Source organism: Malus domestica, chromosome 02 (genome assembly GCF_042453785.1).
Source record: "Malus domestica chromosome 02, GDT2T_hap1".
NCBI classification, from domain to species: domain Eukaryota; kingdom Viridiplantae; phylum Streptophyta; class Magnoliopsida; order Rosales; family Rosaceae; genus Malus; species Malus domestica.
This window is the reverse complement of record NC_091662.1, coordinates 16,969,773-16,988,662: the sequence shown is the minus strand read 5'-3', so window position 1 is coordinate 16,988,662 and position 18,890 is coordinate 16,969,773. Positions and strand designations below refer to the sequence as shown.

The window sequence follows — 18,890 nt, the reverse complement described above, 5'->3', positions numbered from 1 at the left end:
TGCATTATAGTGATACTTGATATATAATAGACAAAAGGCTGGTATTGTAAGAAAAACTGTTAGAAGAGGAACCCTTTTTTCATGAATTGAGTCAACAGGTATAATTACGCGTAATTAATCTCAAGATCTAAGATACTGAAGTCGAACGGCATAAATACTTGGTGCTGCCAAAAAAAAAAAATGAAAGAAAACCATGCATGATGCACATGTCATGGTGACTTATAACATGACTGCAAAACGAAAGAATGAATGGTAAACGAAAGAATGAATGACGTTCTAGAATATGACTGTCAAATGGTTTTTATTCTTTTGAATAATCAACCAGAGTAAAAAGCTAAAGAACATTCCAGTTTCGTCGACCCCTACTTTCGGTGAGATTAAATCCATCTAAAATTTTTTGTGACATTCCTGTAACCTGTTGACACTTATTATTTATTTGAATTCTACTTAACATATTGTTAACTCTTAATAAAAAATAAAAACTAAAGATAAATTAAGTCAAATAACACGTGTCACTTCAGTATATAGGTCATAGAGAAGCCATAAAGATTTTTAGATGCAAAAGATTTGAACTCAATTTCGATATAATACTTAAAAATCTCTGCTTTGATTGTTAAATGGTTAATGTATTAAGTAAAAGTCAAATCCTTAAAGCTAGTGAAAAAATTGAACATAGAAGTATTGCCACAGGAGATGAAAACGGGCCAACTTTTGGCTATCCCATATCGGTGGGGGAAGTAAAAAATAATGACTTTAAATAGGATTACTCCACTCTAGCTAATACTGAATTTTTTTGTGATAAAATCCTACAACTGGCAGATTAAGTATGTGGTAATTATAGTGGGCATGCCGAGCCCGTTTATCTGAAAATTTCAACACCGACTCAAATGAACGTTCTAATGCCATAATAGAGAATACAGGAAACAATAGTATCATAGTGAGGATTGATATAAGCTTCTCCAAACTTAATTACCTTATAACACATTGTAAAAAAACCTTTTTTAAACACACATTGCAAGGAACATGTGTTTCGCACACAAAATCATGTGTTAATCACAAAGTATTGTAATTATAAAACAGATGCTGCCTGCAATGGATGCACGCAAATTTTCTTATGCATGCAAATTATTTTCAAAATCAAACATCAAACTGAATTATACTTTATTTTGCTTGAAGTATGACATCATTAGCTAAATATAGTTTTCTTCTTCAGTTTATTCTTAACCAACAAAGAATCATTTTTGGATTCGTTGGCCTCTTTCATGTTTAATGACCGAAAAGCCTCTTCAAGATGTTCAAGTGTAGGTCGGCTAAAGCCATTAATCTACCAACAACATGCAATGAAACAAATCCCCGGCGATATCAGCAAGACGAGTTTTCACACCTTTTTATGTTTGATTAATACTTCTTTCAGCGGTAGCTTCTTTTTTTTTCCTACCAATTAATTAATTTGGTCATAAGCTAGAATTGCATGAAAATAATAATCAAAATTTGAAAGAAATAGAAAAAGTCTGCCTTTAATTAATTATGTTTTATCAAATACATTGTGGCCTATTACGTACAAAACGTTTGGGTCCTTAAAATTCTGCTACATAAAGTCGTCCTTCTATCGCCCTTAGTTCACACAATCATAGAGCCTAAAATGGTCATCTTGTTATCCCATTTCTAGAATTCATTAAATCTCTCACCCTATATATGCCCCTACCCTTTGCATATAGCAGTGGTACAATAACACAGAGAGAAATGGCCGGATCAGTTAAAGCCCTCTTCTTCTTAGTTCTCGTCCTGTGCTCTACTTTATTAGTCTATGCAGCAAGACCAGAACCAGCTTTTTCAGCAGTCAATTATGCAAAAACCCGACTCGAGGTTTGTTAAGTTTTAACGTTTTTATTGTGTTTTAGTATTACACTGTGATGTTTTTATAATGTTTTAGTACTGGGATTATGAGTTTGATATATAGTTTGTGTGTGTGTGTGTGTGTGTGTGTTAATTAGGGTGTTGAAACAGAACAGGTTGATGAGGTGATGGGTGAGAGCTGTGAAGGAGTTACAGAGGAGGAGTGCTTGATGAGAAGGACTCTGGCTGCTCATGTCGATTACATCTATACACAGAAGCATAATCCTTGAAGTTTCTTTGTTAACTACATGTATTGTGATTATGTACTGAATATGTACGAAATACTTGTTTGTAATAACAAGAAATATTCTTAGCAGTTTAGCTGATATTATAATTAAAGTATCCCGTGCTTTCTTTGTCTTTCTCTCTCTCCATCATACTCTCTGGTAATACATACTGTAAATTTGAACCATTGATCGGTTTGGTTCTTGCTCAAATGTATCATCCCAAATTTATATTTTGACAAAATATGTATCTGGCAACATGTTTAGTAAGAGAACATTACAAAATTAGTCCTGCAAAAGAACACATAAATGTGAAACTTATATATTTAATTCATTGCCAAAGTAGTAAAGAATGATGTTCTGTTATTATTGCCAAGTAAAAAGACGATATAAAAAAAATAAGCCAACCATAGGTCATGAATCCCTGCTTATACGACCATTTACCATTAACCTTCAGTAATCTAGATTTATATTTTGTTTTTCTGGTAATCTAGAAAGTCCGCCAGCATGAGGCCCCAGAGTCCTTGGTCTATATGTCAAAGCATTAAAGGTGAGATTAAAATACCATGCAATCTAGAAACTTTATCTTCCAGAATACATCTTGAACTTTTCCGCATGCAGCATTTTACAAACTGTTATAATTACATCACCATATATAAAAGGCTTTTTAGTCAAAATGGTCAATGAGATTTGTATAACACATCACTTTGGTCCTTGAGATTGAAAATCAATAGAAATTGTCCCTGAGATTGTCCATCATTCATTAGTTTAGTCATTCAGTTAAAAACTCTGTTAAGTATCCTGGAAGTTTGGGCAATTTTCAAAACTTCGTAACTCAATCGTTTCTTAACCAAATTTGACCTATAATATATCAAAATGAAGATAGTAAAGTGTAGAACAAGATTATACCAATTGGAAGGCCAATGGTTGCCGGATATGGCCGGAAAATAGCCTAAAAGGTGACTGGTTCGAGGGAAAACTGGAAAACTCGCTGAAAACTGGGTAAACTTTAAATGTTCATAACTTCTTCAATACTCAACGAAATCGAGTGATTCAAAAGCAAAAATAATACTCCTCAATGAGACGAAGAGAATGGTATCTTTTGATATGGATAATTCGCAGTGGTTTAACCGAAAATGGCTAACTCTAGACTAAGACAGCCATTTTCGAGCCATTTTCCTGCTAAAATACGGCGAGTTAGCTGTCGAGAAATATATCATTCTCTTCATCTTGTCGATAAGTATGATTTTTGTTTTTTAATCACTCGATTTCGTTAAGTATTGAAGAAGTTATGAATGTTTAAAGTTTGCCCAGTTTCTGGCGAGTTTTCCAGTTTTCCTGCGGAACAGTCACTTTTCAGACTATTTTCCAGCCATCTCCGGTAACCATTGGGCTTCCAGATATATATAATTTTGTTCTACACTTTCCTATCTTTATTTTGATATATTATGGGTCGAATTTGGTTAACGATTGCATTACGAAACTTTGAAAATTGACTAAACTTTCGACCAGGAGCTCCGGGACACTTAACGTAGTTTTTAACCAAAATAATGGATGGTGGACAATCACAGAAACCATTTCTATTGATTTTCAATCTCAAGGATCAAAGTAATATGTTATACAAATCTCAGAGACCATTTTGACTAAAAAGCCTATATAAAATTAACTTTAAAAAAAAAAATGAAACAGTACATGGTCTGTTTAAAACCAACCATCTCTTTATTATTCTCCGAAGCTAGCTGCTGCTTTCAAACTTCCTACTTTTGCTTTTATCAAAGCTTAATTAAGAGTAACCTGGGAAGGGATTTAGATCCTCTCTAGATCCCATTTGGGAATGCTGTGGATCAATGCATAGTAATCGTTTATCAAAGATCGTGTAGCCATAATTTTTTCTTTTTTATATTTTTTAAGCAAAACGAGGTTGTTTTACTTTTAAAAATATAAAAAGAGTAAATTGTAACAATGGTCCCCCAACTTTAATCAAATTAGAACATTGGTCCATCAACTAAAAATTCATTACCATTGGTCCCTCAACTTATCAAAATGTGTAGCTATAGTACTTTTCATCAATTTCATCAAAATTTTGTCAAAATAAGTTATGTTGGAATAACCATTTATATAATTAGGGCCCATCAACTCATCAAAATGTGTAATTATGGTCATTTTCGTCAACTACGTCAAAAATTTTGTCAAAACGAGTTATGTTGGAAGGACCATTGCTACAATTTGGTTAGAGTTAATAGACTATTTCTCCAGTTGAATTAAAGTTTAGGGACCAATGGTAATGAATTTTTAGTTAAGAGACTATAGCTGCACATTTTGATGAGTTGAGGGACCAATGGTAATGGATTTTTAGTTGAGGGATCATTACTCTAATTGAGTTAAAGTTAAGGGACCATAGCTATAATTTTCTCATATAAAAAATATTCAATTGTGACCACACGATATTTGATGAACGGTTACTATGCATTGATTATGCATTGATTCCCAGTATTCCCAGCGATGGGATCCGTAGAGGATCTAAATCCCCTGGGAAGTAACCAGTAGAAGTGAGTGTGGTTGAACTGCGTGTGAATTGAATGCTTTCCTCTTCCTCATCTCTACACCTGTAAGAAATTCATGAATGTCTGCAACCACTTAAAAGTAATTTCAGTTGGGGTTCGTTTACCAAAGGTGAAAATCAACAAAAAACAATTATTGTTCTCATCGGTGATAAATTGGACAACGTCCAACTCAAAAGTTATAAGTTATTAGGTGAAAGTATTTATGTCATTCATAGTAACATTACATAGATCATTCTATCTGTTTTTATCTGCGCAATTTCTGGTTTCTAACTAAGCTATCTATACTAGAACTCATGGGTGCTATATTTTTTGTTTTACAATAAATCTTTGAACAAGATTAGAGAACCCTTAGATTTCTTTTTTCTTTTGTTTTTGTTGATTAAACATGAAAAATGAGAAGTTGTGATTTGCTACCCACCCATTGAGGTTTGGATGTGTCGTACAAGCCTAAGGAGCTTCAGACATGCTTAATATGACATCAATATAACATGATAGTAAATCTTTCTCCTCTAACTTATTTTCCACACAACCAATCACTTTAGTGCTTACAAAGTCACACCACTACAAGTACAAACTATTTAGGCAAGGTATAAATTAACCAAACTAAATAATTTGTTTTCTTTTAACTCTCCAGTTGAACTCCAAAACTGAGACAAATCTAAATTTGTTTCCATACCAATGGTTACAATGCACACATATACTTGTATTAAAAAGTCATATATATAAGGAGTAATTAGGTTTTCATCCTTATTTTTACTACTCTATTGATTAAAACCTTTTTACTTTTCAATTTTTGATCAAGGTCCTTTGTATTAATAATATCATTAATTATTTCAATAATAAAATATTTTTTATTTCTAAATATATTCATTTAATATTTAAAATGTTACAATTAGTATATTTATATTTATGGCTAAATTTTTTATCATATATTTTTATTTTTAGTTTGTACCCATTTTTAATTTGCAACCCTTTTTTAATTTGTACCAATTTTCCTTTCAGTTTTAATTTGTACCCATATATTAATTTCTTTTTGTGCCCATATTTTTTAAAGTTTTATTTGTATTGTACCCATATTTTTTTATTTATTTGTACCCATTTTTATTTTTGCTAAATGTACCCATTTTGAAGAATGTACCCATGTTTTGATACAATAATTTTTTGGTTATTTTTATGAATGTACCCATGTTTACACACACACACACACTAGTATATTTATATTTTAATATTTTTAATCCCACAAATTATGGTTTTTTATTTAAAATCTCATTACTATAAACAACTATAAATTTTAATTTTTAATTTAAAAAATATAGTAACATACATAGAAATAAATTATCAATTAATTTCAGGGACTTGGATCAAAAATTGAAAACCAATAAGGTTTCAGTCAAAGACTGTTCATAACTAGGGACCGCATCCAAAGTCTCCCTATATATAATCATGTTGGTAATTTTTTCGCAAAAAATGCTTAGCTGGTATTGTAGGTAGGCTCATATAACCAATAAGAAGCCTTTAGATAGCTTTTAAGCGCATGTGGTTTGGGGTTTCAATATTCCAAAATCTGAAAAAATAGTTCTGACCCTTGCTAGTGGAGTTTGGCTTTTTTACAGCACTAAACTAAAATTAAATCAGTGACGAATGAAGTTAGTTGGATTGTAACTACATAAACATGATGGCTCTCCTCTCCCACTTTAAACTACCACCACTCTATATAGCTTTTGACTATGACTCTTCACGCTGCACGCTCCGATTTTATGGTCCTTTGCATTGCATCAGTTTGAACTTTATCTGCAAGTCGCATAGCTCCTAAGTCTAAACGCGTACAAAGTCTATAAAAATTGATCAATGATCGAACAATGAGGTAAACAGAATTTTGATCTCAGACAGATTATTACATTGTTCTAGACAAGGATGTTTTTCGTGTTGGCGGGACACACTTGGATGGTTTGCAAGAATTTGGTAATGAAGTCCATATGATTATAGAAAGCTCATATGAGGTTGTTCCAGCTACGTTGAGGTGATATAATATTAAAACGGGGTGTGATATCCACACACCCCATTTTACTTCTCACACAATTTTTTAATTTTCGGCCGTCGAATCAGATGAATTGAAAAAGATCAACGGACATAAATTATCAAGGAGTGTGTGAGAAGTAAAATGAGGTTTGTGAATAGCACATCCCTATTAAAACTAATTAGAATGTGGAAGCTCATTCACCTTTGACCTTCCTTGTATTCAACTGCTTCAAGATAGTACGCGGTAGATGTGCGACTTGCCAATGCGCGTACGACCATCCCATGCTCTATACATTAGGTCGGTATAGATGGTCCTCCAATTTTTAGTCGGCTAGAAATAGAGGCCAGGAAGAATCTAAATGATGTAGTTAAAAATGGAAAAGTGCAATAAGATAAATTGGACATAAAGTAGATGCATGGGTGGGGGTCCACAGCTATCATCTTCGATATTCCTTTAATATCATGACCCACTACTAATCAACATCGATATTGTCTTAAACCTAGAGTTTGAGATTCAATCCAACTACTAATCAACGACGATATATCATAAACTTAACCACATGTTGTTTCCCTCTTTTAGACTGGGTTGGGCAGCCTAGAAGAGCAATCTAATAGGGTGTAGGATTTTTCAATTTGTGGTCCCAGTTCGGGTTTAATCGTGACTAAAACTCGGCTCTCTATTGTAACATGTCATGCCCCAAAACCAAGTACGTAAGATTGTCGTGAATATAAAAAGTACACAAGAATATAAGGTCCAAGCATTCAGAAGATTCTTAAAAATTTAATGTAAATGGTGCTTGGGAGAGTGACGAAGAGGTTGAGTGTGTAGGGGTTGTTGTTCGTGACTTTATTGAAAGCTTTGTTCGATGGTTTAGCATGTTTTAACAATGTTTTTTCTCCCCAGCTCGTCAAACCTTAGTTGCAAGGGAGAACTTTGGCGTTGTACTTGTACAAGGTGTTACCTTATAAATTTTCCAGAGTGAATCACTCTAAATCCTTTCAGCTTTAAAGATTCGACTTCAAACATGACTAGCATTGGCTATGTCAAAGATGAAAATTTTTCTTTTAAATGTCACCGGTTACTCATATTTCGTCATGCCAATGAAGTTACACATTATTTTACTCGTTTTGCATCTTAAATTCACCAAGTTATGATAATAAAGATTTAAAATTGGGTTTAGAGGATATAACACAAAAATAGGTAGCGAATTCGATACCAAATTAAATTACTCATTGTGTGACTTAGCCGAATTATCTCTCTCTTCTTAGTATAAAAATATCGATGTTAAAAATATCGATGTACTAAAAAACACACACATACAAATCAACTCGACTAAACTCACATATGCACCCTAGTTTTCTCTTTTACAAAAGGGGTAAAGTTGTCTTTGAATAAAACATGCGGCAAACCGGGGGAAAACCGATTTCTTCCAAAAGTTGCAGCAAACCGGTCTAAATTACAAACCCTCAAAAGCAAGAAGCTGAAAACCCCTGAATTTTGGCAAGCATACAAATTGCAACGAGATCCAGAGTGTTTGTGCAGAAAATGTTTCGAAGACGATTCCTCTCGTTTCCTTTGGTAATTGGAGCAGCCGTGTAAGTCCCTTTCTTTACGATTCAAGTCGAGTCTGTTGATTAACAAAATGGAGCAATACCCTTTATGTCTTACTGTGTTCATCGGCGATCCTGCACTTTCTTTATCTCTCAGAACGCTCCATTTGGTGTTTGGGTCTTTGGCCCAGATTGATTTGCAGATGCATACATGATATTTTTGTTGATTCATTGTTTGTGCTGTTTTTGTTTAAAAGCGTTTGGGTGTGACTGCCTGCCTGAAGTTCTGATATTGTTAATTTTGTGATTGATTGACATAACCAACTCGATATGTAAATTGGTAGGAAACGGCAATGTGGAAGTTTGGAATGTGCAGTAGTTGCAGATAAATCGATAAAAGGGGAAAACAAATCTTTATGTGGTGTTTGTTATTGTTTATCATGGGCTATGTATTGGTATAAGATGAGACATTTGTATTTAGGGTGCCAAGACATGAGACGTTCCTTCTTTGAAACGCTTCATAGGCAATACGTAACGTGGCTTTCAATGCTGCGCTCGTAGGACAGCTATGTGCAGTTCATGAGTAGTTTCTTCAATGGCAATGATTGTCTGCAGCAACCCTCGTTTTCTCATGTGTACATTGTTTTGCTTTGTTTATTTATAAGGTTAGTTTGCTTCATCATTTGCCTTTCCTTTACATTTTGTAACGGTAATCCCTGCATGAAATTGATAGCCGAGATCCTAACAGGCTAACACGATGAGTTATTTTTAAACCCTGCATGAAATTAATGTATTCAAAACTGCAACTGTCTGTTTAGTCCTATGGAAAAAGTCTGGCCATTAGCAACTTCTTGCAGGTTCCACTTTCTTATTTCCATTCATGAGGCATATAATATATTTGATATTATGGAACCACTAGGTCCACAACGAAGTAAATGATAGTCTGTGGCCTTTCTTTCATTCTGGCATCTATTTACTGGATTGGTGAGTCTACTCTCTCGTGATAGAAGTACCTCAATCTCTGTGTTTGTGATTGTGATTGTGCTGTGGTTTTTTAAGTTCTTAACTGCAAGCATAGTCTTGTAGTCTGTTTTTGTTCTTCTATCTCTTCACTGGATTGGTGAGGTTACTGAATCCTTGAGATAGGGATAGGGAGATCTTGAAGCATTCAGGTACACAAAAAGTGCAGTGACTTTAGTAGAAGCAATTGAATTACCAAAAACAACTGCATCTTATTTACACTTTTTTCCAGATTGCGTATATTGTTCTTTTTACTACAGATATATATATGAATGAAGAATCTGTATTTTGTGTTGAGATTCCTTAATAACCCAATATTTGCATTACATCCCATCGGTTCTTTTTGTGTAATTTGTTGATCTTGTTACTGTGTTATCTGTCCTTTGTGTGTAGAGAAAATGATCTGACATTAAGACTAGGAGACCTTCAGTCATCTAGTTGATTGTTAATGAGAGAATCATTAAAAAAATTGCATTTCGTATCAGATAGCAATTTGAGCTTAGTTTATTTTCTTGCCTGAATTTCAGCTATGAATGGCCTAACAAAGTTTTAATGCTGGGATTTACCCTTTTTCATTTAATATAGTGTCCCGAGAGCCATGGTACTTGGTATCCTGTTCGTGTACCTTAATATTTCCCCCCCCCCCCCCCCCCATTTTTCAGTCAGCTATAGAAACTTGTGTGCATATTTGTGATCTGATTTTGAGTGACATTCAAGCTAACCCGACGATTGTACATGAAATTTGCAGGATTGGAGTTGTTTCAGGCAAGGCAATATTTGGACCCCCACTTGATGAGTACTGGAAAAAGAAGCAGCAGGAAGATGCAGCGGCAAAGGAGACTGATGCAAACTCAAGTTAACCACTGTATACTGAAACCTCTCATGTTCGGTCGTTTCATAGAGTAAAGCGATGGGATGGGAATTGTTATTTCATTTGTTTGCACTTAAACAGTAGGATCATGGCAACAGCTAACAGCTAGTTTTTTTTAACACGTTACGTGTGGGATCCCGTACGTTTGTTGGGATGGAAAACGGGATACTAACATGACCAGAAACCGATGTCGTTGGACTATCGATCACAATCGTGTGTGTGGATATGTCTCAGAGAAGGGATGGAATGATTAAGCGTTGGAATGAATTTCCTCTGACACTGCCATCAGTCTTATAGACTTATACTGAAGAGGCATGAAGAAGTCTATATAAAACTGATGCCATTGTCAGAGAAAATTCATTCCAACGCTTAACCATTCCATCCCTTCTTTGAGACATTCACACACACCATTGTGATTGATAATTCGACATCGGTTTCTGATCTTGTTTGTATTCCATTTTCCAAAGAGATTTTTTAGTATCAGTACACCAAATGTAATAATACAAGTGATTGGATACTTGAAAATTTTCAACCACTTATGTCACGACAACTGGAGTATCGGGCTGTGTTTCTAACACGTTGAAATATTTTTCCATTTTCCATCACGTTGAGACTGTCATAGTGAGGGTGCTCAAAATCTTTTAATTCAAACAGGGGGAGGCCAAAGTTGAATTCCTGTTGTGGATTGTGACGAAGCAAGTGATCGACGACTACAACTCCTGCAAACCTTGACTATTTATTTAGTTGGACAATTTCTTGGAACTCTATCAATGAAATCCGGGATGATGATCCAAAATCCCAAGGCAAAACTATCCATAACACGTAATGTAATGACCTTACTGAGAAAAGATGACATTTATGGATTTGGAAATAATATAATTTTTGTTGACCCTGGATGTATTCTAACCTCTCAACCGAATTCGAATTCTTTTCCGTTGTTTCTTCTTACCAACAAGGCAAGCAAGTTCTCTTGCATCAGACATTCAGGTTAAGAACCAAGTTCAAGAGCAAGACTCATTTGGTGTCTATAAATGGATTGGACTAGATAGCGAAAATTTCTACAATACTTGAGTACTGGATATTTCCGGTGTTTTAACCTTGAGATCTTTGTTTAAAAATACAAAAATCAAGATTTAACGGTTGAAATATCAAGAGTACTGGTTTTTTGCTGGATAACTCATAGCTATAAGTGAAGGTAGAGTTAAGTGATTTTTCTATTGAGAGGATTAGGGATTAGACATTGAAGGAAACTCATCCCTTCTAATCTTCCCATTTTGTGGGACTGGAAGGGGTAAGTTTTCTTCCAAAGTAATCTATCGTCTACCTTAATTTATACAAAATTTCTACATTTCTGCCTTCAACGTACCTTAAATATATCAAGTTATCCTATCCACTTTAATTCTAAGCACCAAACAACCCAAGTTCCAATCTACAAATGTACAATAAATCAACAACAGTACTAATCTACAAGAATTAAATGGTTGAATATATTTGCAGTCAGAACAAATGAGATGCACAAACATGTAATAGATAGCAGCAATCATATAACATAAAATTATTATGTTCTATAAGTAAGTATACTGTTTATGATTCATCTAAACAACAATGAAGGTTCTTTCTTTTGCAAATTCTGAAACGTTTGATCTCACCAACATCGACCGGTGCAGAGCAGCATGTCATCAAAGTTGAATCACCCAAACATAAATTCTCCTCTGTCGTAAGCAGCCGACTCTAATCAGTTCTTCGATCGAATATCCAAATGAAATTTACGGCCTTAGACGGAATATGTACAAGCAGTTTCCAAAAGATAAGATTCATGGCAAACTAAGATGGAACCAATGCCCATGGACTGTCAAGTATGTGTAAGCACAAAGACAGAGATATAGTAGCAATAACAGAAGATTTTGCAGCAGCATATCTCACTACCTCAAGACCCCTGTCCACGGTTTCCTCACGAACAGAATTAACGCATTTTTTCATCCCATCGTTTAGTCTGTCCAACAAAAACTCCAGGAATGATCTGACTGTTTCAGATGTAACCCTCCCGGTGACATCAAGAACAAACCGCCGGTTGCTTGGCACTGCCAAAGTAGTGGACACTTTACCAACCCAACCGCTATTGTTCCTCTCATTCTCCACATTTCTTGCCTTTGAATGCAACGATAATGCCTGTTGCCTCAAGCCCTCGTCTCTAGTTGGAGTTGAGCCTTCATCAATTGCCAAATAGGAACTCGAGTTTGATTTCGAAGGGTTTGCATTTGAAGTTGAATCTGTTAATACTTGGTGAGATGTTCTGATAAGAGTTTCCACCGCGCCATTGCAGACAGACGACAGCATGTCTCTCACTTTTGTTTCATGCTTGGAGTTGGTTAACCCAGAAAAGATGTCATCATAGGTGTTGATACCCATGGTCTTGTCAAGATAAACCGCAACAGCTGTGCTTACAAATAACTGGATACAATCACCAATCAAGTCTCTGAACTTTTCGCTCGAAACCACATCCACCCATCTCGGAACATCATCCATTTCCGTCACATAATCGTCCATACTCGACGAATTGTTTGAGTTAGATCCTCCACCAGACTTCCCATCTGAATAGAAAGCTAATACCACATTCCTAGCAAAGTTTCCAACAACAACAGAAGCAAAACCCGACCCGGCCTTGGTAAAAAGCTTATCCATAACCTGGTCTGTAAAGCTTGAATCTCCACCATCCCCATCACTCGTTGTGTTCAATCCATAACCCCGCAATACCCCCAAACTTACAGCCTGCGTGACCGTAACAACAGATTCCGAAAACTCATCACACCTAGCGATTTTCGATAATTGCTTTAAACTATTTGGAATTTTATCAGAATCAGACTTCAGAAAGTCCTTCAAATCCTTAGACACAACTCCAATTGACTCAGCAGAGTCAGAAACTACTTCAGCTACGGAAACTAATGCCCCTAGAAGCTTTAAAATTCTCTTTCTTTTCTGAGATACTGAAGGCAAGTGATATAACCTATACACACCATAACCGGAGAAGCCTAAAGCGGCCGCTACAACGAGCCACTTCGTCCTTTTCCGGGAAAAATCGACACCGTTTATCGCCAATTGCAGGTCCATCAAGAATTCGAAATCTCGAGGACCCAGTTTTGATATTTGCTTCAAACTTTCACCAGCTATTTGGTTCCTGCTAAAAGTGTGCAAGGCTTGCGTCTCACGGTGTTGGATTTAAAGAGATAAAGACGAAGTACTTACCTCAACTGAGACCAATAGCTGAGCAAAGAAAGCATCAAGATTTCTATTATTTTATGGATACCAAACACAAATGGTCATTGGCTTTTTCAACAAACAGTTGGGGGTCTTTTTATCCCAAATTTGAAGACTACGTTGCAGAGAGAGAGAGAGAGAACCTGTGAAAGTGAGAAGCGGATGACCTAAAAGCCGTTGCAGAGAGAGAGAGAGAGAGTATGCGTGTACTAGTTTCTCTGGTTCTGATTTCTGAAAGGGTTAGAGGTGAGAACGCAAACGATCTTCAGCGTCATTTTCTTTCTTCAACCACCACCGTAAGCAATTTATTTTTGTGGCCTTTTATTTTCGCACCTAAACTTTACATTATTGCCAAGGATTATTACATTTTTTTTAATAAAAATAAATAATAAAAAAAAAAAAGATCACTTCGTTTTTCTCCTTCAAATGGAGAGAAACTCTCATGTGTAACAAGAGATACTTTGTGTTAAACATTTATTGGATAGGTGAAGTACTTTTTAAGCACATAATAAATATTTATTGGACGACTAATGTCATTACAATTATATAAGAGAATTTCTCTCATTCAGAAGAGGTGCTATGCACACTTTATGATGAATGGGACATCAACACATTTCTTAACACGACTACCTAGAACGGAATGACGAGAATTTTGTGTATGCAAGTTTTATGTAACAATTCGACCAAAAAGAAAATAGGTTTCCTTTGTGCAGGCCTTTTAAGGGAATAGGTACTCATTTTATTCAAAAAACGGGGATTAGTTGTGGGACCTACTCAACATCGAACTCCAACGATCCAAACCGTCTATATTTTAAGTCTCGATTCATGGATCATCCTTACAAAAATTTCTTTCGATCTGCAACCATTTGACTATTCAATTATCACGATGAAATTTTAATGTTTTTCTTAGAACAAAGTGTTCGTCAATTTCTTTGAACTTAATTAAATGCCTCAAATATTTCTGATTTCGTTAATATTTTGCAAGGATAATCTATGAAGTTCAACTTGAAAAATAGACGGTTCAGATCATTCAATTTCGATGTGATGTGGGCCACACATCTCCCCTTTTTTTAAAAAAAAAAAAATGGGAATCCCTTCCTTAAAGGCCTTCTCTTTTGTGACTATAAAACCAACTCATGTTTTTTAAAGGTCTAGGTTAGAGTCCTAATGCATGCAATTTCTTTTGGTGGGGATCTATAAAAACCAAAAAATGGGCTAAGACCCCATCTGTAAGTCCTCAAAGAGGCTTGTGTCTGCCCTTATGATGGGGTAACCTTCCCTCTCCCTAAACCTTTTGTCAGTGGTGGAGTCAGCATGGGGTCATTGGTTGTCCTGGATCTCAACAACTTCAAAAATCTCATGTATATTTGTTAGTGTATTGTATTTACCCCTATAAACAGTTAAGGCAAACTAAATTACAACCTCCTCCTTCTACTTCTTCTATTTTCTTCTATATATTTATCTTTCTTTTCTCTCTTCTTGTTTGTGACTCTATTTTGCGCATCATGTGCTCGGTAAAATACTCTAGTTGAAAAGCCTTGGCAAGCTTCAATATTACTCTACAGTATCCTGCATCTACCCTCGACAAGTCTCCACAAATAATATTAGTTGTTGACATATGTTGCATAAACTTTTGACATATGTTGACAGGAACTGGCACGTGCCTACTAGCTGCTCAACCTAATGAAGCTTTTTTTGTTTATATTATGACCCCATTATTTTAAAATCCTAGCTACACCACTGTTTTTTTTTTTTTTTTTTATCAAACAATTAGCTAGGTATCATTTTTAGGGTTAGGGTTGAAAATTTTATGACATTACACAATAACAAAGAAGAAATTAAGGGGTGATCCAGGAACCTTTCTTGACTCGTTTATTAATTCTTAACCGAAATTTGATTTAGAAGAAACTGAGTTGATGAGAATCAAAATATGAATTTCCATTATAGTTGTTTATTGAAATTTTCTGAAATTGGAGTAGAAACATTGATTCCATATAAGTTGTTTCACTAATTACCAAAAGAAAAAAAAATCATATAAGCTAGTTCTATATGAGTTGTTTTTCAGAATGAGAGTAGAAAACCCTATATGACATTGAAAACGTGAATGTAGCAGCTGAACCAATCTACTATCTATTACCAGGAGCCTCAAAACAATAAGATTCATACACACATATCCAATTGGAGTACCTTTCTTTCAAGCATTTCTTATAGTTGAGACAATCTTTCGTCATGTCTCCCTCCTTATTGTAGAACATGCATTTGCGCTTATCGGTATTTTCCTTGTGTACTTAAGAAACACCATTGCCTTTCTTGGCCTTTCCCATTGCATGTGTCAATCTCTAAGGATAAGGTGAGCTTCAATGTCCCTTCTTGCCCATAATGTGCTCACACACTCTTAGGATTGTCGTGCTTCATGCTAGAAAGCTAATGCATCACGAACGGTGCTAGCAAGTGCCTTATTAAGGGACAGTTTGATAACCATTTCATTTTCTATTTTTGGTTTTTACTTTTCATTATTTTGAAAATTGAAAAACTGAAATCTTTTTTTATAACTACCTTTAGTTAAAAAAAAAATCAAAACTAAAAATAAAAAAAAGTAAAAACTCAAGATCAAATTTTGAAAACTCAAGAAAGTAATTTTCAATTTTCAAAACAGTGTAAACAAAAATTGAAAATAAAATGGTTATTAAATAGCCCTAAGCTCCTCATCTTTTTGCATTCCTGGGATTGAACGCTTTTACTTAAGATGGTCCCACCATCTTTTTTTTTTTTATAGTTGCACGTCTTCGCCCTTTTAAATAGTCTCCATCATCTTCTTTTTACTTTTTTTTCTTCTCTCTTAAATATCACCTTTATGTTTACTTTTATGAGGTTTTATTACCCTATTTTAAGATCACACCACATATACCTTTATTATGTACCTAAAAGGTTAAAACTCTCACTTTTTTGAAAAATGACATTATTTAATATTCAAATTAATTAGTTTATATAATAAATAATAAATTATTCAAATCCGCCTTATCCGACTAGGTTCGTATACGAAAATAACTATCATCTTCACTCTAGTATTTTCCCTTGGTGTAAGATGTCGTCTCTGTAATCTAACAATTCACTCATTTATTGAATGTAATAAGTAACATTGTAACAATAGAAAAAATGATTGGAATTTAGCGTACTGGGTATGGACTTCTCTTTGGGTTTGAATTGGTTGAAAAATTAGATTATGTAAACTTAATAAGTGCATTTGCATCTATAAACGCAAGACGGGTAATATTTGAGTAATGTTTGTATATCTTTCTTCTTCTTTTTTATATTAATTTGTAATGATATTTGATGTAATAGACTTTTCATGTATTTAATGAATTTTTTTTTACACATGTCAATGAACAAAGGGTCGGGAGTCAAAGAACTCTAGGGCCCCACTTAGAAGGCTCACCTAGGGCTCCCAAATTCCTAGGGTCAGCCCTGGGACTAGTGCAGCTCACGTGATGTAGTAATAGAATGTAAAACCAACACACAGTCTATTCCATTGTTTGAATGTCTCTACAATGGACTTGTGTGCCTACATAAATTAATGAGCATTGATTTCTTGTGATAACGAATTGACATTTGATGTTGAAATACCTTGTTGTCACTTGTATTGCAAGGTATCTATTACATACTATTATTATAATATTTTTGAAAATTATATACTTGTTTTACTGCGATGGGAACATCATATGCTTCCATGTTAGCTTCTCAATTTTGTGAGTATAAATCAACATCGGACAAAGAAGGAACTTTTGTGCGATTATAAGTTGTTGCAGGGCTAATATTGTCAATTAGTTTTATGATGAAACCTCAACTTTCTCCATAGTATCAGGACAAGTTGTCTAATGTGAAATGTCCAACAGTTACATGTGCCCCACGTTCTCTAATATGTGTTGTTCATGTGTTAATTTCAAAACTCGCCAAACATATTTTGTATCAATTGATCAATTTTTTTAATGTGATCGAAACCCCATAATGTGAGCTCATTTGTAAGTGTTCATTTACTAATGTTATATCTTTGAATCTAAATCGTCATCTCATAACATAAATCATTTAAGTACGATAAATTTTTTAAAGTGCTGGTATTCAAGTGGGTACTTCATCTATTATAACCAAGGTCTAAAATATCAATGATATTGGAAATATCGATAGTCCAAAAACACGGAAATTTCGATGAAAATATCGGGATATTATCGATATCGATAAAAATTGAATAAAAACCATGGAAATTGTAAGAAAAACTTGGAAATTTTTATTGAAACTTTGCAGGATGTTTATTTAGTCAATTATCTATTAGTTTATCACAAAAAATTGGAAGGAAATGCATTGCATGATGGATTTAACTGATTTAAGTTGATTATATAACGAGCTGGCAAACATTGTGGGTGTAGAAAATATGTAGTAATTAATGAAAGAAGTTTAAACACACCATAATCATTTATATATAATGAATTAGTACAATATTTTACACTTTATACATTGTATGGTAAAATACATGAGTGACTTAGTACCATATAAAGTTCCTATCAAGGTCTAAAATATCGATAATATCGGAAATATCGGTAGTCCAAAAACAAAAAAATTTCGATGGAAATATCAGAATAATATCGATATTTTAGACCTTGATTATAACTAATACAAGTGAAGAAAAACGCAAAAATACATTATTTTCTCTACTTATATTAATACCCACCACTTGAAAATATCTCTCCGTAAGAATTTTTTTTTAAAGTATAAACACATAAACCGGGGGAGGTGCCGACTGCTGCACTGCAAGTGGCATTAGATCCAAGAATCGAAAAGACTCAACCAGGTCCAGTGTACCATGATCTTGCCACATCATCATCCGGTGTCCATTTGAATGGCTTGATGGTTGCTCTAATTGGAGAGAAAGAGCCACGCACAAAGGTTGATGAGTCTTGGCTGACCAAGTAAAACCCTAAGATGACCAAACCAATCGTCGACAGAAAACATGCTCGTCTCTCTAATAATAGCTGTAATCCCGAAACAGATTCTAAACCACAGTCTGGAAATATGGATGTGGACTTTTACAAACGTTGATACAACGAGCCGCCGCACTTTCAGATAACATCGATCCTGCAAGAGAAGTAGGATTCTCTCATTTCCTATTACCATCTATCAGAGGCTGCATTAAGAGGGAGTGAAATGTGCAATCGCACAAGACTCCCAAATTTAAAGGGCCCCCAAAAAATTTTTGCTATCTTATATTTATATGTAATAATGTTATATATTAAAAACACTTTTATTAGCATTTTAAAATCTTATAGTGTACTTTTTATAAGTGTAATTTTTTTTTCTTTCTAAATAAAAAAATTTGGAGTGCACAATGAGATAATAGGAAAGCCAATAACAACACCTTAAAAAATGATTTTCTTTTCAATTTTATTGTATAATAATGCTATATATTTAAGCAAAACTTTAAAGTTAGAGTTTTTAAGC

General features: G+C 34.5%; 1 protein-coding gene and 2 long non-coding RNA genes across 3 annotated transcripts; 2 read left to right on the top strand and 1 right to left on the bottom strand.

Annotated features, from left to right (window-relative positions):
* Positions 1–1,586: 1,586 nt before the first annotated feature.
* Positions 1,587–2,256, top strand: LOC103455684 (uncharacterized). Its single transcript, XR_532190.4, has 2 exons — positions 1,587–1,866; positions 1,995–2,256. It is a non-coding gene; the product is annotated as an uncharacterized lncRNA (long non-coding RNA).
* A 5,850-nt stretch (positions 2,257–8,106) lies between these two features.
* On the top strand, positions 8,107–10,695 carry LOC103415375 (uncharacterized). The gene is made up of 2 exons (XR_526200.4): positions 8,107–8,299; positions 10,023–10,695. It is a non-coding gene; the product is annotated as an uncharacterized lncRNA (long non-coding RNA).
* A 1,274-nt stretch (positions 10,696–11,969) lies between these two features.
* LOC103415374 (protein PHLOEM PROTEIN 2-LIKE A10-like) lies at positions 11,970–13,253 on the bottom strand. The gene has a single exon (XM_017326829.2). The coding sequence runs from the start codon at positions 13,251–13,253 to the stop codon at positions 11,970–11,972; it is 1,284 nt and encodes a 427-aa protein (XP_017182318.2).
* Between the last annotated feature and the right edge of the window lie 5,637 nt (positions 13,254–18,890).